The sequence below is a fragment of the Biomphalaria glabrata genome, chromosome 15, assembly GCF_947242115.1.
Source record: "Biomphalaria glabrata chromosome 15, xgBioGlab47.1, whole genome shotgun sequence".
NCBI lineage: Eukaryota > Metazoa > Mollusca > Gastropoda > Planorbidae > Biomphalaria > Biomphalaria glabrata.
This window is the reverse complement of record NC_074725.1, coordinates 13,993,112-14,013,370: the sequence shown is the minus strand read 5'-3', so window position 1 is coordinate 14,013,370 and position 20,259 is coordinate 13,993,112. Positions and strand designations below refer to the sequence as shown.

Below are 20,259 nucleotides of genomic sequence, written 5' to 3'. Positions count from 1 at the left end.
AAATGAGGAATTTTCTTTTTTACACTTTTCCAAAATCTTTTTTATGAATGTGCATATGTTTAGTGTAGGAAACCCAGGTGTAGTAAGGATTTCAGGTGAATACAAACATTGGTCCTAGTGCAAACTAATTATGCATAAAACAAGCAAAAACGGTTGAGCATGCTGTTTGTATCTTGTTAGTTAGAGCGTGATTTAATGTCATAAAAACTTTTTTTTTTAAATAAAGCATAGATGTTTTTTTAATCTTCACTACATCATGCACGATTAGAGGCAATGTTACATTGTGATAGTTCGCTAAAGCTTGTAGGTAACAAGCAGGACTACACTGGTACAGGTAACGTGGCAGGCAGTCCAGACTTTGGTAAGAAGACAAAAAGCCATCAAATGTTATACAAGACCTAATGACCAGACTCAGTAGAGCAGAGTTTCTCAATCTGGGAGGTGTGGGAGGGGGGTCCTAACAAGTGAGCCGTGACCTACTGGCAATTCTAGAGGATGAGGAGGGGCGAGGTGGATCAATTTTCTTTCCAAAGGATAAAATGGTATATGTTCTTGTACTTATAAACTTCCTGTTTGAAGAGTAACCAAGTCAAATGAAACAATGTTTATACAAAATATATATCAAGTAAGAGTCGTTATTTCATCCTCTAAGTAGGTCAGTGGGACCTTTCAATATGTAGGCAAATATATGCGTCGACAACACTCTATACGTTTGAAGAAGACATTTAATAAACGTGTATAAAAATAGCCAATAAAGATTTTCTACCAGAACATGTGACACGCTTCTCACAGGATTGAATCCAAACATCGCACGCATCACGTGTGAGTAACAACTAAGCTAGTGAAGATGTTTGTCTTAGCTCATTGACTTAAAAGTAGAAAAGAAAATATGACCCGACCCTTAAACCGAGCACGTGACCACAAACAGGTGACCTACGACTTGTATGTGTGAGGCACTTATTTTAAATTCTATGAAGCTTTTATAATTGTATTTTATTTATAGCTTAAAGCCTTATACCAAAGAGGCGTCGCAGGGAAATGTTGCAGGCGATCTGTTGGCGAGTGTGAGGTCGATGAACCCTGAACCATTCTTCTTGTCACATTATTATCCCTTCAATAAACCATCGTTTTTCTCTCGCCTTGTATGAATTGATGAATGGAAATTAATTTGACAGTATATGTATATCTTTGGGAGAAAAATAACTAATGGACCAGAGAGTGAAAACTCTGGTTTGACCATTAAAATGTTTCCAAGTATAATCATCATACAATTAAATTTAGCTTACGTCTTTTTAATATTATTATGACTATTTTATATTATTATGTTAGAAATGAACGAGTAGTCATTCTCTGGCGCTGCCAGGGTCGAGTTTCGCTAAAGAGAAACAAAATTCATCGTAGTCCCTTTAACAGTTTCCACTGAGGAATTTTCTGGTGATGTGGCAGGTCTGCAGCAGTACCGCCCTCTGACAGGCAACGAAGATGTTCCTATGAATGTTAAGGGCCTTGAAGGTGTCTGTGAGGTCAGTTGTTATTATCCCCTCGTTTGATATAACAATGGGGTATATTGTTATTTTGGACAATTTTTATTATTATTATTATTATTATTATTATATTGCCCGACAAATTTATACATATCTGTTAATTATGAAGGATTGGTTTCCCTTGTTAGTATCAAACAAAGTAATTATAACCAGTAATTAATTGACTGATTGGTTAATTTTTTGTATAGATTGATTTTCATTGTCTGCGCTAATGAATAATTGTGCAAACTTTTAACTTGATCCGAGAATGGGTGTGGAAGAAATAAAGTGTTCAAAATAACAGTGACATTACACTCAATTCATGAACATCTTGAAAATAACAGTGACATCACACTCAATTCATGAACATCTTGAAAATAACAGTGACATTACACTCAATTCATGAACATCTTGAAAATAACAGTGACATCACACTCAATTCATGAACATCTTGAATATAACAGTGACATTACACTCAATTCATGAACATCTTGAAAATAACAGTGACATCACACTCAATTCATGAACATCTTGAAAATAACAGTGACATTACACTCAATTCATGAACATCTTGAAAATAACAGTGACATTACACTCAATTCATGGACATCTTGAAAATAACAGTGACATTACACTCAATTCATGGACATCTTGAAAATAACAGTGACATTACACTCAATTCATGAACATCTTGAAAATAACAGTGACATCACACTCAATTCATGAACATCTTGAATATAACAGTGACATTACACTCAATTCATGAACATCTTGAAAATAACAGTGACATCACACTCAATTCATGAACATCTTGAAAATAACAGTGACATCACACTCAATTCATGAACATCTTGAAAATAACAGTGACATTACACTCAATTCATGGACATCTTGAAAATAACAGTGACATTACACTCAATTCATGGACATCTTGAAAATAACAGTGACATTACACTAAATTCATGAACATCTTGAAAATAACAGTGTCATCACACTCAATTCATGAACATCTTGAAAATAACAGTGTTATCACACTCAATTCATGAACATCTTGAAAATAACAGTATCATCACACTCAATTCATGAACATCTTGAAAATAACAGTGACATCACACTCAATTCATGAACATCTTGAAAATAACAGTGACATCACACTCAATTCATGAACATCTTGAAAATAACAGTGACATTACACTCAATTCATGAACATCTTGAAAATAACAGTGACATCACACTCAATTCATGAACATCTTGAAAATAACAGTGACATTACACTCAATTCATGAACATCTTGAAAATAACAGTGACATTACACTCAATTCATGAACATCTTGAAAATAACAGTGACATTACACTCAATTCATGAACATCTTGAAAATAACAGTGACATTACACTCAATTCATGAACATCTTGAAAATAACAGTGACATCACACTCAATTCATGAACATCTTGAAAATAACAGTGACATCACACTCAATTCATGAACATCTTGAAAATAACAGTGACATCACACTCAATTCATGAACATCTTGAAAATAACAGTGACATCACACTCAATTCATGAACATCTTGAAAATAACAGTGACATTACACTCAATTCATGAACATCTTGAAAATAACAGTGACATTACACTCAATTCATGAACATCTTGAAAATAACAGTGACATCACACTCATTTCATGAACATCTTGAAAATAACAGTGACATTACACTCAATTCATGAACATCTTGAAAATAACAGTGACATCACACTCAATTCATGAACATCTTGAAAATAACAGTGACATCACACTCAATTCATGAACATCTTGAAAATAACAGTGTCATCACACTCAATTCATGAACATCTTGAAAATAACAGTGTCATCACACTCAATTCATGAACATCTTGAAAATAACAGTGTCATCACACTCAATTCATGAACATCTTGAAAATAACAGTGACATTACACTCAATTCATGAACATCTTGAAAATAACAGTGACATTACACTTAATTCATGAACATCTTGAAAATAACAGTGACATTACACTTAATTCATGAACATCTTGAAAATAACAGTGACATTATACTCAATTCATGAACATCTTGAAAATAACAGTGACATTACACTCAATTCATGAACATCTTGAAAATAACAGTGACATCACACTCGATTCATGAACATCTTGAAAATAACAGTGTCATCACACTCAATTCATGAACATCTTGAAAATAACAGTGACATCACACTCAATTCATGAACATCTTGAAAATAACAGTGACATCACACTCAATTCATGAACATCTTGAAAATAACAGTGTCATCACACTCAATTCATGAACATCTTGAAAATAACAGTGACATCACACTCAATTCATGAACATCTTGAAAATAACAGTGACATCACACTCAATTCATGAACATCTTGAAAATAACAGTGACATTACACTCAATTCATGAACATCTTGAAAATAACAGTGACATCACACTCAATACTTTTACGACGTCTTGCGATAGTAAATGAGTTATACCATTGTTAATATATAACAAAATGAATCTTTGACTTTGATTTCGATTCAGTCAACAAGGGTCTCAATAAGGTTACCAGATGTCCGGGAATGTGTCCTCTCAATCGGGTTGCCTGATGCCCGGGAATGTGTCCTATATCTAGCAGGCAATGGCCTAAAATGTGAAACTGTCTGTCTTTCATTCCGATGTTAACTGTAATGTCATATTATCCAGCAATTAAATTCATTGCTTCATATCTTCAGATTGAAACACACAATGCTATATTGTCAATCATACAGTTATTTGAATTGAATTGAGTTATTGATGCGAAATAGGTTTCGCTTTTTGACCAGTACAGCCATTTGAAATCATTTGTCTGCTAACCCTTGGTATCAAGGATCTATTGTAGAACATTTCTTTTTCTACCCTTTCGCCTTTCTGAAATAATTAGTGACTCCAGAATGCAAATCTATCTCTTCTTAGTGACTCCAGAATGCAAATCTATCTCTTCTTAGTGACTCCAGAATACAAATCTATCTCTTCTTTGTGACTTCAGAATACAAATAAATCTCTTCTTAGTGACCTCAGAATACAAATCTATCTCTTCTTAGTGACTTAAGAATACAAATCTATCTCTTCTTAGTGACCTCAGAATACAAATCTATCTCTTCTTAGTGACTTCAGAATACAAATCTATCTCTTCTCAGGGACTTCAGAATACAAATCTATCTCTTCTTAGCGACTTCGGAATACAAATCTATCTCTTCTAAGGGACTTCAGAATACAAATCTATCTCTTCTTAGTGACCTCAGAATACAAATCTATCTCTTCTTAGTGACCTCAGAATACAAATCTATTTCCTCGTCATTGTCAAAGTAGGACATTATTTGACGTTACAGAATATGTAATATGTCTAGCAAACTTAGATTTGGTCAATGGCTCCCCAAACTTTTTTTGTTTTAAGCAATGATTAAGAGAAGAGTTACCATTGAATACATGTTGCCCCACTTCCCAGTAAGGAATGTGCTTTGAATGGCTGTCACGTAATGGGATTACCTTTAAAAAAAAAAAGAACAAGTTATAAAAATGATGACAGGGTCGTAAAAGCAAATGAAGAGCGTGTGCATACGTTTAGGTTGTTAACGAGGCCCTGGCCACGTCTGCCAGATTAATGTCACTTAACTATATCATGGCCTGGTCGAGAGGCTAAGTACGCTTGAACTTGGTTTGGCTTGGCTACCTATGAAGGGGGCTCGAGGTTCGACACCCGACTCGAGCAGAGTTGTGGTTACTGAGCGCCTAAAGGCAGCACGGAAAACCTTCTCCCAGATACCCCCTCTCCCCCAACAGGTCCACAAATGAGATTGGACCATGTAAAAGCTATAATTTAATTTTACCGATGACTGCTTTACACTGAAGTCAAACGTGTTACAGGTTCAAACAATGCAATGTCGTGAAGTTGATCATTTTGTTAAGGATGCCGCCAAAACCCAATGGTTCTTACACTTAACAACAACAACAAAACGTTGGGGCGCATTCCCCTGAGGGCAGTTAGAGAGACTCGCCCAGAACCGAGACGCCTGGAGGAAGCTGGTTGATGGCCTATGCACGCAGAAGGGACCACAGGGAGAAATAAGATGTGATAAGGGGGGCTCCCTAAGTAGGGGGGGGGGGAGGTAAGAAGTTATGTTCCTAGAAAGTGTGTTTTTTTTAAAGTATAGATGTAAATTAATATTTCAGAATATTTGTATTAAATTTGCAACTTTGACATATATTTAAAAATGAAATTATTAAACTAAATGGCGTCTTTAAATCTGTTTTCGCGAAAGGCGTCTACTACAAGAGCTCGATTCAAAATTTTTGTGACACGGTTACTATGTGTGGTCAACCGTGACACACGGTCAAGTGTAATGTACCTGGGAGTGAAGGGACTTGCGGGAAGTCACGGGTGTTGTAACCAATGAGAAGGAAATGACATCAAGTAGAGTTTCTGGTATATAAATGTTAGCCTGGTACATACGTTACTATTAAAGGCACTTTACAATTAGGTCTAAAGGAACTTGTTTCTTCACAAAAATGTTCTTCCGAAGAAGACATTTTAATATTTTTGACATTCCTCAAGCTGTTAAACACAATATCTAACTCAAATCTATTGTTCTCCAAAAGTACATAACTGAGAAACTGTGTTTCTTAGCCATTCAAGTTCAGAATGAAAATAATTTAATGAGTCCAAAATTGTTTGAGGGCTTGAAACAAATCATAAATAGGCTATATATGTGTGTGTGTGAGAGAGGGAGAGAGAGAAAGAGAGAGTTTGTATTAGTTTCTTTTTATAAAGCTTATGTTAACTCACTCTGTCTGTCAGTCTATTTGTCTGTCTATCTGTCTGGCAAAACGTTTTCACACGTTATTTCTCTCTCACCCATTCTCGCATCAAGTTGAAACTTTCGCACAAATTGTTTATTTGAACAGACAAGACATGAATTCATTTTTTTAATTAACCAATTCGTCAATTAATTACTGGTAATTAATTATTTTGTTTTATACCAGCAAGGGAAATTAACCCTTCAGTATTTACAGATACGGCTAAATATGTAGGGTATCGTCCCCTTAGATTTTTAACACGTTCTCTCCCGCACACCCATTGTCGCTTCCAGTTGATACTTTAAACTTTAAATAATATTTATTGCACCCAACAAAACATGAATCAATTTTTAAAAAGTACCAATTAGTCAATTAAAAAGAAAAAGTTAAGTTCCCCTTGCAGAGCTTGCGATCTATAAAGCAGATCTAAAGGTCATCTGCTTCTGTGGTCCACGGTTAACCAGGGTGTCATGTGACCAGCACAACAGCCAACCGTCTTTACTTTTCCCGAAATTTTGCCATGTACCCATTAGAGCTGGGTTAACTCAGAGACGCCCTAAAGATTCCAGTCTTCACCAGATAATCATTGGTAATTGCTTATTTAATTTGATATCGAATAAGGGGAATAACTTCTACATCATTGTGAGATATAGCCGTTAGTGCGGAGTTCTTTCTCTTAGATAAGCTTTGTTTTTTTTTAAGTTTTTTTATATTTTGTTTTTCTTTAACTTTCTATTACAATTTTATTATGTTTTCCATAAGTGAACAAGTAGATGCCCTTAATCTTTCAATTCTCAAATGTTTTCCCAAATTCCATTTGCTTTAGCCTATCACACAGGGTAAACACTTTTGTGAAATTATGCGCAAATATATCAATACCATTCTGGCAACACGTGTGCCTTTTAACTGTTTGCTAATCTGATTAACTCATACTTTAAATTGGTTATCGGGTTCATCGGTTCGTGTCATTTTAATAAATACCGCGGCATGTTATTTTAGTTTGTTTCTGAGAGTTAACATATTTATTATACAAGTTGCATGCTACTCTCAGTTCACGCTCACACTTTGGAGGTTCATAGTAACAGAGTGAAGAAACACAATGTTGTAATTGATTGGATCAGTTTTTAATATCTTCAAACTCAATTGAAATGAAATGATGAAGTCAACGACAAACAAAGTAAACATCGAACTTCTCTTGTATAAATCGTATGAGCTATAAGGTAGATTGACTGACCCCCAAAAAATCTATAAATTAGTGTCATCAATGTGCAATAAGCAATGACCGATAACTAATTACTACTGACCAATGACCCCCCAATATCTTTCCCCTTTTTCCTTTTGTAGTGTCCCAACAAAGACTTTTCTAGATGATTACATTCTTCTTCGATCTTTCTTTGAAAAAATATACTTTTTTTTCAAGTTGACCCCGCGCATTGTTTACAAAAATATGTCTTCGAGGTCTTCCTGAAATTTCGAGGAGGAACACCTGGCCTGCAGCTTACACTCTTAATTTCAATGCGTTCTTTTTAAACTAAAAATGTGCACAACAGCTGCCTCTGTCTGCATTCAGCTTGACATACAGTGGCAGCGGTTCCCAAACTTGGGGGAATAAAGCTCATTAACGCAAGCGGTGAAAACTGCCCAAACCTTATCCCCGGACAACTAAATTATGTTCATAGCTTTCGGAAGAAAGGATTTGAGTTTCTCAGCCCCAACTCATGTGATAGGCCTTGATCTTTTAGTTGTTGATGGCTGGCTGACTTCGACACATTACTCTGGAAATGTCTGGGGGTTTCTAGTACGGATGTATTAGATGCACCTACACATGTAACAAGTTGAAAGACTAAGTCCAAACCGTAACACGGCGGTGAGTCAGAGACAGTGGTGAGTCAGAGACGGTGGTGCACGTCTTGCAAAAGTGTCCACGTCTCCTAAAACTGCGGTAGACTTATTTCTGAGGTCACTAGAACTGGAGCAATGAGGCACTACGCCGCACAGCAGAGTTTCTAATCAGGGCACAACGGAAGACCCATCCCAGGTATAGAGAACACCGGGAGGCAAGTGGCTTCCACCAGGGACAGCTGGACATTCACTTTAAAACCAAAAGAAAAGCTAGTGTCAAAGGCAGGCTTAAAGGATTTTTAAAAAAAATCAATCACCAGCAGATTTGTCTGCGTTAGATGTAGCAAACTATGTTTAATCACAGCTAGGACTGGGTAGCCACCTAAAATACTACATCCCTCAAATATCTTTGGTCTCGCAGACATGCCTTGTTATCAAGTCGCTACCACAACACCCAAACTGATTTACAATTCTCAGCGGATGTGATGCTAAGGATAAGATCAGGGCGGACTTAGCAACGTCATCACATCGCGAGTAAACACATTTGTTTCTGTTGGCAGTCGCCACACAATAGCAAACACTTTTCATGATTTATTATTGATTGGTCACATAACTCTAGCTAGCTATGAATGTTGAGTTTGATTTAACAGCGGTACAAGAATAGAGGAACAGACGGGAGAGATGAAAGAGAAAGAGAAGAGTGTGAGTGTGAGAGACACAGAGAGAGAGAGAGAGAGAGAGTACGAGACATATAGACCCGGTGGCAGAATAACAATCAACAAGATAGATTCTTTAGATAGGGAGGCGCGGTGGCTGAGTGGTAAAGCGCTTGATTTTCGAACCGAGCGGTCCTGGGTTTGAATCCTGGTTAACACTGGGATTTTTAATTTCGGGATCTTTAGTTCACCTCTGAGTCAACCCAGCCCTAATGGGTTACTAACATTAGTTTGGGAAAATTAAGGCGGTTGGCCGTTGTGCTGGCCACATGACATCCTCCTTAACCGTGGGCCACAGAAACATATGACCTTTATATCATCTGCCCATAGATTGCAAGGTCTGAAAGGGGAATTTTACTTTTACTTTACTTGATAGATAGATAGATAGATAGATAGATAGATAGATAGATAGATAGATAGATAGATAGATAGATAGATAGATAGATAGATAGATAGATGGATGGATGGATGGATGGATGGATGGATGGATGGATGGATGGATAGATAGATAGATAGATAGATAGATAGATAGATAGATAGATAGATAGATAGATAGATAGATAGATAGATAGATAGATAGATAGATAGATAGATAGATAGATAGATAGATAGATGGATGGATAGATAGATAGATATTTGTAAGTTATCACTGACTGATTGATCAAAAAAAGAGATCTCATCAACTGTGGTTCGGATTCGCATGAAATTTCGTACACAAGTTCCTTTTACCTTCTAGGAGCTCACTAAGAATCGGTTTGACAGATTCGCTTACTGACCACCGAAAAGTGTGAAAACGTGTGTGTGTGTGTGTGGAAGTGTGTGGTGTCCGGTCGAAAAGCAACATTAAGAATGTTGAATATTTCGATATTGCATTGAGAAGCCAAAGAAGAATCAAAGAAGGTTGTACGTAGAATTCCCTTTCTTTTTTTTTTTTTTTGGGGGGGGGGGCAGGAGGGGGGGATAAGTAAAAGTGGTACTAGATATAGTGGGTCGAAAGCATGTGTGTGTGTGTGTCGGGGGGTGGCGATATAAATCGGGTAAAAAATCACCTGTCAGGGAACAAAACGATGCACAAGGTGGAGAAAAAAAAAAGACAAAATGGGGCTTTCATAGAGAGAGAAGGAGAGAGAACGGGGGCCGTTTCATTTCTTTGTAACACATACATACATTCACGGACTAAAATGTACGTTTGGGGGGGGGGGTTCGTTTAAATGTGGCTCGCTCATGGGGAGGTAAGAAAAAAGGATGGGATGTACCAAACACTATAATAAAGCCTGGATATAAATCAATGTGTAATGCTGAGTACAAATCAATGTGTAATGCTGGTATACAGTTTAAAAAAATGCTTTTCACACAAATGTAGAGGGATTAAACAAATGAATCTAATGTGTTATTGATTTCAACGTCTCAAATATTTCTCTAGCAACATTCTGTGTCTCATTGATTTTGATATTACAATACAACTGGGAAATAGTAACAATAGTGGCTACCAGAGTGTTAATTGTATAAGCCATGATCTCATAATAATAGGAATTAACAATGGAAAACCTCCTAGAAGAATTGGAGAAAAAGAAGTGTTTTTTTTTAAAGGAATGGAACCTGGATTTTGTTAATTTAGGTATTACTGGTAAGCTTATTGTTGTGACCGGTCGTTGACTAGTAGTACCAAACTGCTGGTAGTCAACTCAACCGTTGCAGACGTAATAGATCTATATAATAAAACTTGAAAAAAAATATCTATAAATTTATTTATAATGTAGACGAAATCAAGTTAGAAGGAGATCAAATAAATGTAGTAGACTTTAGAAATACTATTTCTTAACAAAATCTAACTCATTTCAATTACACAACCTTTCAGTCTGACGTTCTGGAGACCTCTCCACTTACTTGGGCCCTAAGACCAAGGGAAGACAATGCCACCTATGTTGCATCATTCTCAGCCAATCGTTAACAAAATCTAGCTCACTACAATTACACAATCTTTCAGTTTCATGTTCTAGAGTCGTCCCTCCTAAGATCAAACCAATGACGACAATGCCACCTATGTTGCATCATTCTCAGCCAATCGCTAACCTATTCCCACCGCCACCATAGAAACACACACACTCCATAACATTTATTTAAACATGAAATCGATCACTAAAAAATATATTTTTGCAAAACTCGCTTAAGATTTGGGGCAGACCAGTGAATGAGGTTCGTCTGCCTAGGTGATGAATTAAAGAAATGCAGAAAACACTTCGACCCGAAAAATCTATTTCTATCATAACTTATTTTGTAAACATTTTGTTTTTTGTTTTTTTTTACCTTTCCTCTATTCGGCTTGCAAATTCTTCGTCGTGAAAACTTTTTGAATCTGGACACGGATCTCAAAACGAATTTTCCTAGAAATTTGACAACTTATGTATATCTTTGGGAAAACAATTACTAGCAAATTGGCCACATAGGGAACACAGGGTTTTAAAAATAGGACAATCTTTAAAATTAAATTCGATCTCGAGTTCAAGACATTTTATATCTATTACACAAATACGTCAGCGGGTATTTCCGCATATAGTCATGACTAAGTCAGTTAAACAAGAAAATATTGTTTAAAATAATTCTTAGAAAAACAAAGCTTATACAAGTTTACTTTTATCAATTAGTTTGGTTCAGTCGTGTAATTAAATTTGTAATAGATCATGACTAACAATAAAAAAGCAATTATAAAAATATGATAAAAGGGGGAATGATCTAAATTTGAACTCATGGCTCAAGCTTTCTCTGGCTTCTTAAGCCTACACGGTAACCACTCTGTTTAGGAACATGGGAAATTGTCTAGTTCTCTCTTGTTTCTATAGTCTCGTCCTATGTTGTTTTTTTATCCGAGGGGTAAAAATGTTTCATAATTTTAAAATATATCATACATTAGTTATTAAGAGCAAAATAATCGCTCTTAGAAAGGTTGTTCCGCTGTATAGCGGAGGAATGCTCTGTCTCTATTTGTATATGTTACTTGTTTTAATTTTAAAACATGTTGTCGCTAAACGAAAGCCACAAAACATAGTGATAAAATCGATTGATTTCAAGCAAGACGTTGATAACATCGATATCAACCACGTGACATGAGAATTCCATTTAGTGACTAGCCCAAGAACTATCGTGACATTGTTATAGCGGGCAGTTGTTTCAGGCGACATTCTGTGAATGAATTATCACGTAATAATGTGGCTTCCTTCCAGGCCTGTCCGACCAACAGACGTTTTCTAAATGAAAGGTCAATAGAAATGATCTGCATTGATGAATAAACTGATACGTGACTTTGTGACAAATGATCAAATGAATTGAGGCTGATGAATGAACTTGTTAGGATTTTAAAAAAGAATTATTCATCTTAAAAAAAAAGTTTTTATACACGTACACCAAATCCATAGTACAATTATGAACTCAAAGATAGCCAACTTACTTACGACTAACGGCGCACGACAGGAGTTAAGGAGATCTCGTTAGGTAGTAATGGGTTAAATACTATCATAGTAAAGTCGGCCTCTATAAGTAGGTCACTTCACTCACACCCAGGACAGCTCGCCATTAATAACAAGTCTCCCTGTCAAAAGAGTTCTCCGGTTTCTGCACCGCTGCAATGAGATTGACTTGATGTGAGACTAGGACAACTATTGATTGGGTTCCATTGGGTTTTTGTTGTGAATGGCAGGGACTGGTGGGGAGGGGGGGGGTAAGATTGTCTTCGTCACGCAACAATATGGTTCAACATTTGTCCAACATTTGCCTGACCTCTTTACTTGACTGGGACGGGGAGAGGAGAGCATCCAGTGGGAAGTGTACTCATTCTACCCAACGATTACCTGATGTTGTTTTGTTGTCACAGTAAGATGCTGATTACAGAATGACACCAAGCCATGACATTGTCCTGCCTCGTGCTAACAAATCTTCATCAAATGACTTGCAAGTACTGATTCATTCGTGAATCTGATACACCGCGATTTGAAATGGTTGAGTAGAAAAAAACTAATTTATTCTGTGTTTCTCTCTTTCTCTCTCCAGATTTATTTAATTTAGAAACATTTGTTTCTGTGTATAAATCAGACTTGGACTACTATATATCTAACACGTTTTCTAAATATTTGTTTATATAGTGTCCGTGCTCTAATACTGAGGACAAAAGATCAACATGAATAAAATGTTCAGTCAGACGAGATCTTCTTTCACTCCAGGTGGTACATTTACATTTTTAAATACTTTTTTTTAATTGTTTTTCAAAAGTACAAACTAATTTTAAGTTTTTAACATCCACATTGTTGTTATCTCCTACGTTTGGGGCCTTTATTGTGACAATAACTTTGTGTTTGTGCATTATGTCTGTTTTAGTCGCTCGAAGACTTCGCCGATTTAAATCTCACAGCCTAAGATACAGCATATTTACAAAGCTTATATTAACTGTGTCTGTCTGGTACAAATCGTGTACACTAAGATGCTCCCACTTCCCATTTTCAGATCAGGTTGAAATGTGGCACAATTATTTATTGCCAGTGACACCACATTCATCAATAAAGTTTAATCAATTATAGGCTTATTATTAATTAGTGGCAATCAATTAATTTAGTTTATATAGTTAAGTATTGTTGTTTATTGCTTGCTTGTTTTAATGATACATTTCTGATACATTTTCCTCATTGAACATAAACATTAATTTTGGTAGTCTGTGTATGGGTAGATTTGAGGAAGCTATTGTGTTGCAAATAATTGTTTGTGTGGGGGGAGGGGCGGGTATTATGTTTATTTGTTCTTTATTTCGTTACCAAAAAAAAAAAACTCATTTTACAATGTTCTAAATCTCTGGACGTAGTTCTGCTACTTGAGTTGTGAGACGATGCAAGCGTAACAGAGTGCTTGCCCTTAAGAAACCAATATGATCGACTTCCCGCCCCCCCCTTCCTTTCTAGTTCTGTCAGCCAATCGACTTACCCCCCCCCCCTCCTCGTCTTCCTACAGCTATTCTAACGTTGAATGGGTCATGATACAGTTAAGAGTCAAAAAGTCATTTCTTTTAATACATTAAAAACTTGTCAGGGCTCAAGAGTCCTCAAGGGAACTAATTCAACTTATACTACTTATACAAGTACAATATCTTTCTCTTGTTCAAGATACCAAATAAAATAACTGATTATCAATAGTTAATTAACTAACTGGTCATTTTTTTTTCATTGATTCTTGTGTTTTCGGGAAAAAGAAATAATTGTACAATATTTCAGCTAAATCCGAGATTGGGTGTGGGAGAAACAACGTGTACAAGTTTTGACCATAAAGATAGACAGAGAGTTGATATAAGCTTAGTCAAGAGAGAGACACTTGAGTAGAGACGCTCGAGAGAATAAACACTTACAAGAAGAAACAGACGAATGAAGAGATACGCCAGAGCTGAGACACACTGGAGGAAAAGAGAAACATGGGAGTAGAGACACACCGGGGGAAAAGAGAAACATGGGAGTAGAGACACACTGGGGGGAAAGAGAAACATGGGAGTAGAGACACACCGGGGGAAAAGAGAAACATGGGAGTAGAGACACACCGGATGAAAATAGAAACATGGGGGTAGAGACACACTAGGGTAGAGACACACTGGAGGAAAAGAGAAACATGGGGGTAGAGACACACTGGGGGAAAAGAGAAACATGGGGTAGAGACACACTAGGGTAGAGACACACGGGGGAAAAGAGAAACACGGGAGTAGAGCGAGTCGAGACCTAACACACACAATTGTATTCATTTTATTTTTAAAAAAAACGTGTCGTCAGTCAGAGACTTTATAGTCAAGGAGACGCACTCCCAAGTATGCTTGGAGCGGGGCGGAGGTGGGCATCACGTACTAGATACAAAATGTACTGTCGCTATTTAAAATCACTTTTTTTTTAATTCTTCGCATTTTTTTTTTGTTCACAGCAGCTAGATAAGAATGAAAGGATCCCCTTCAGGGCCAGTCTACACATTTGTTCATTCCTTGATGTTCAAAGAAATTCCAAAAGTTCATTGCAGACGTAGAAAAAGAAAAGCCTGGTTGACGACCCTGTGTTTGGGCTTCGTGTCTCTGGCTTATGGCCTCCTCTACCTAGTGTTCACGAGGTGCTCTGACAGTATACAGTTTGCTGCCCTTTCCACGGCAGAGATACAATCCATCCAACTCATGGTGCTAAAGATCCAAAATACTCTTCAGAAAGACAACTCTACCACTTTCGATTCCGCTAGGAGTGTGAATCATGAGGAGTACATCGAAAGAGTTGCCGCCCCGTGTCGTCTGGAGAAACAACGCGTAACGCTTTCGTCGACGTCAAACATCACACTAATCTATTCGCTTTTGAAAGGGAGCTCGTCTAGATTGGCACTCTTCTACCTCAATCAGACCTTTGCCTCGCTTTCTCTTGATATCATCACTGACATCATAATCATTGCTGATGAAAGCCTCCAAGAAAAGGAAAAAGGGCTGATAGAGGATGTGGTCGATTGTGACGTATGCAGGGTATTCTTTCTGAGTGGGACGATTCACGAGCAAAGAAACTTTGCGAGTAATTTCGCCAGGGGAGAATACCTCGTGTTCTTGGATGGGCGCGTCCACGTCCATGAAGAATGGCTGCATCACTTGATGGCCGCCTTGAACGACAGCAACAACAGAGTCGTGTCCCCTGCCTTGCAGCTGACTAGCTTAGATGGCAGCCTGCACACTGTGGGACTTACGGTCAACGAACTCCAGTGGGATCTGAGCGTCGCAAGAGCGCGGGCCGATGAAAAGAGGATCCAGAGCGCATTGCTAAACAGGGTGACTTACGTTTCTCAAACGGCGATCACGCCAGAAGTCTTCCTGCTCAGCAAAGAACTCTTCAATGCAATGGGACAGTTTGACACACGCCAAAACCTATCTGGGTCAGAGGATGTGATGTTTTCGTTGAAATTGTTAAGCTGTGGAGGGGAAGTGGTGGTTTCTATGTGCTCATCAGCGTACCTTAGGGGCTCCACTGAGGATTCAGTGCCCACTGCCAACCAAATAACTTCATATGAAGTGCTACGAGAAGATTACTTCAGCAGACTTTACAATGAGGCTGTTGCCTCAATTTTCCTTGACAGTTTCACTCTTAAATACTATAGCTGTGTAAACCATCTCTTGAATCTCACTACGTATCATCCACAGCTATCTACAGCATCTCCGTTCTCAAGGAACCGCGGTCTAATCCTGAACCCAGGCAGGATGAAAACTCAGCTAGAGCAGCATGTCCTGAGCAAGCTGAAATTGTTAAAGTGCCGCACGAAGAACTTTAAGACCATCCTGAGCAGCCTCCAGCCAGCCATGGTAGCACCCACAAAGTTCGCAACATTCTACGGGTACATCCGGACACTGGACGGAGTATGGGCTTTAGGTCTGCATGCCGGCTCTGAGAAGGCGATCTCAGCGTCTCAGACTTCTTTGTCGACAACCCTGGAAGATAAAATTGTGCTAACTCGAAACGCTTCTCTCTGGGTTGGCCCGTTCTCCTTCACCAACGGTGCTTTTATATTCCAGCACAAATGGTGTTTGACTTCATTATCCAGCGACCTTTTCTCTCTGACTAGATGTGTCGTGGGCACCACTGGTCAGCTGTTTATTTATAATGACAACATTATTCGACTAGCTTCGCAACATGAGAGAAGCGTGTGTGCAGTATTAAACGGAAACTATTCCAATCCGATTTTCCTGAATTCCTGCAAAGAGCAGAATTTTACAAACAAATTTAAGCTCGATCTACAATTTAGGAAAGATTGTATTCAATAAGACATTTAGAATAGTGTGGTCTTGTTGTATGTTCTTATAATGTAGAAAATATGCATATATAAGTTTTTAAAATGTAGATGCTTTTTTTTTACTTTAAAATTAAATGGTCACTTCACAAGGTCCTCAGGGCTCGGAGGAAAGACAGAGAGAGAAAGCAATGGGAAGTCACCAAAGAATGGACAGGCCGGCCATTCAATGAGATTCTATTCAAAGCTAAAAACAGAAAGAAATGGAGAAAGACGGTGGACATATCATGTGTTGTGCCCCAACGGTTGGACAAAGGGACAGGTAAAGGAGAATGACACTTTGTTCCCTATGTGCTACAAAGTAACCTAAAACCAGAAAGAAGTCAATCAAATGGAAAGGAAGACAGGAACAGAGAAGGAAATGTCTCTGTATCAGAAGTGTCTGTAGTTGTCAAAGAAAAAAGGAAAGAACTACTCAACTGTGTTAATATTATTTATAGTCAGGGAAAGCAAGTCTTTAAACAAGATAGCACGATTTGTCCTAAAGCTCCTAGTCATCAAGGGAAAAGTATATTTAAAAATATTCATCAGCCACAATTGGTGACCAACTGAAATGTCCGGCAGAAACATTAACAATGCGAGTTTAAAATGGAGACTGCGATACGTTTGTAAGAAATAAGAGACGTTGTATTTTAATTTGACAAATTATTGAGTTGATGACAAGATGTGTTTTAAATAGGAATTACGGCTAACGGTCTCTCAAAGTGGGGACTATAATAAATGGGAAGCGAATGAATATAAACAAGTTATTGGCTGTTTCACTCATCTATTTCAAACCATTCTTTCTTAACAAGAAAACTATACATTTTCTATATATATATATATATATATTATTTATTATTGCTTGCTTTCTCTTTATCTCTCTTGCATTTTCTTGCGTTCTCTCTCTTATCTTATCTTATATAATACAGACGTTACTTCAAAAAAGAAGATGATTACGTCCTACGCGTCATGCATTTAGTCATGCATATTAACCAATGACTTAAATTCTGCCAAGTCACTGGTTTTCCTGGCTAGCTCAGGCAACCCATTCTCTCTTATTCATTCAGCTTCCTCTCTCTTTCTTTCTCGTACTTTCTCTCTCTCCTCACTCATTCATTATTGCTTTCTCTTCCTTTCTTTCTGTCTCCCTCTCTCGTTCATTCCTGCTTGCTTTCTCTTTCTTTCATTCTTTCTTTCTCTCTTTTCTCCTTCATTTTTGCTTTCTCTCCCTTTCTCCTTCATTTTTGCTTTCTCTCCCTTTCTCCTTCATTTTTGCTTTCTCTCTCTTTCATTCTTTCTTTCTCTCTTTTCTCCTTCATTTTTGCTTTCTCTCCCTTTCTCCTTCATTTTTGCTTTCTCTCCCTTTCTCCTTCATTTTTGCTTTCTCTCCATATCTACCTTTATTTTTGCTTTCTCTCCCTTTCTACCTTTATTTCTTTGTCTCACCCTTGCTTTCTCTCTCTTTCTTTCTTTGTCTCACATTTTTCTTTCTTTCTCATTCTATCACTTACTTTATTTGATTATCTTCTCTCTCTCTCTCTCTCTCTCTCTCTCTCTCTCTTTATTTATATGAATTAACAAAGTAAAGAAACGTCAATACATCAAACTTGACTCAAATTGTTCTCATTTTATCCGCATCTTTGAACAAATAAAAGGTTACTTAGATGCAGTTTATTGGTTAGTCTAATGTTGCTGCAACTGATTGAAAATAAGAAACCAAATCTACGAAAGTAACACACACCAGACTGTCACGGTGGTCCCTGGTTCGAACTCTACCTGCTTTTATCTTTCATCATCCTACAGGAGATTTGGGCTCGCACTTAATGATCTTTTCTTTTTCATGACAAATCAACTATAAGTCTATACTTTTTACTAATCAACTTTAAGTCTATACTTGCTACAAATCAACTATAATTCTATCCTTGTTACAAATCAACTATAAGTTTATCCTTGTTACAAATCAACTATAAGTCTATACTTTTAATAATCAACTATAAGTTTATACTTGTTACAAATCAACTATAAGTCTATTCTTGTTACAAATCAACTATAAGTCTATACTTTTAATAATCAACTATAAGTTTATACTTGTTACAAATCAACTATAAGTCTATCCTTGTTACAAATCAACTATAAGTCTATACTTTTAATAATCAACTATAAGTTTATACTTGTTACAAATCAACTATAAGTCTATCCTTGTTACAAATAAACTATAAGTCTGTCCTTGTTACAAATCAACTATAAGTCTATCCTTGTTAGAAATCAACTATAGGTCTATCCTTGTTAGAAATAAACAAGTCTATAATAATAATAATAATAAAGGCTTGTCTTCGATTCCAAAGATCAGTGAGGAATGCAGTATTTACCGTGGTTGCGCAGCCCCAGCTGTGACCTACATATTTTGCCACACTTAGGGCAAGCATAACCATTGTCAGCAGGTGGTCGATTTAGATTTTCTTTTCGCCGTCCTCATCTGTCCTCGGCAGCGGATTTTCTTTTGGTCTATACTTGCTACGAATCAACTTTAAGTCTATACGTGCTACAAATACTGACAAACTTAAACACAGTTATTAGATCTATACTTTGTTATGCTCCAATCAAGACTTAATACACATATCCGAGTCCGCACAACTGCCCGGCTTTTCAGACTCTCTTTAAAGAACTGGATAACCCTTTAGTCAACCTTAAAAACGTTTATTTAGAGGGGAAAATGGTCGTTGAAAGTCCTCACTCTAAGGATCTCTATTGTCATTATTTTTAGCGTCTCTAAACATGTTGTATTTTCCTGTCTTATTCTATCTACTCTTTTATTCCCGAGATTACTTCACGACTAACTATCAAATAGGTATCATAACAATTTTTAGTTACAAAACTTGTATTTTGATTTCTATCGCAAACGTACGATGACCACACAGAAGTAAATGTGTATCAAATAATTAAAAGTGTGAAGCGGTTTCAATTGCGCTCTATAAATGGTCACTCAGTAACTCAGTGCTGTTAATTATCATATGCGATTAAGCACAAAATTCTAAGTATTGGCTGTAACTGACAAATCAGATGTTTATTACGACGCCATAAATATTGTTGGACATTAAGTTAACAACAACTTTTATTTTAAGGGATGCTACTCCCAAATATAGTGTAATAACATATATAATACAATGTCACTAACTAACATCATTCCTGTTCCATAGCCACAAATATTAAATTCATTTATCTTTGTGACCAACGTCATAAAGTTACCAAAAAAAAAATACAAAATACTATTCAAAAAAAAAAAAAAAAAAAAAAAAAAAAAAAAAAATAAAGAATACATAATTATATCAATTACTCTTGATCAGTTATGTGATTAAATTTGTAATTTATTTAAACTAAGATTAATAAATCTGTACGATTGCAGATATTGTTACCATGCTTTTAGCTTTATCAATGCGCTACAATCCTAACACTTGTCTGAAACGGGAAAGGGAAGGTGGAGAAGAGGCGGGTACCCTGGTAAATGTTACCGTGA

General features: G+C 36.9%; 1 protein-coding gene across 6 annotated transcripts in view; it reads left to right on the top strand.

Annotated features, from left to right (window-relative positions):
* LOC106055667 (polypeptide N-acetylgalactosaminyltransferase 11-like) overlaps positions 1-17,996 on the top strand; it is a 46,132-nt gene extending 28,136 nt beyond the window's left edge. For 3 of the 6 annotated variants that reach the window (XM_056013184.1, XM_013212028.2, XM_056013185.1), the window contains exons 2-3: positions 13,076-13,153; positions 14,880-17,996. In XM_056013184.1, coding sequence (XP_055869159.1) covers positions 14,893-16,737 — 1,845 coding nt within the window. In that variant the 5' untranslated portion in view covers positions 13,076-13,153; positions 14,880-14,892 and the 3' untranslated portion in view covers positions 16,738-17,996. Of the gene's footprint in view, positions 1-12,807; positions 12,932-13,075; positions 13,154-14,879 lie in introns of all 6 variants that reach the window. The other 3 variants (XM_056013183.1, XM_056013182.1, XM_056013186.1) reach the window with 2 other exon arrangements.
* The last annotated feature ends 2,263 nt before the right edge of the window (positions 17,997-20,259 follow it).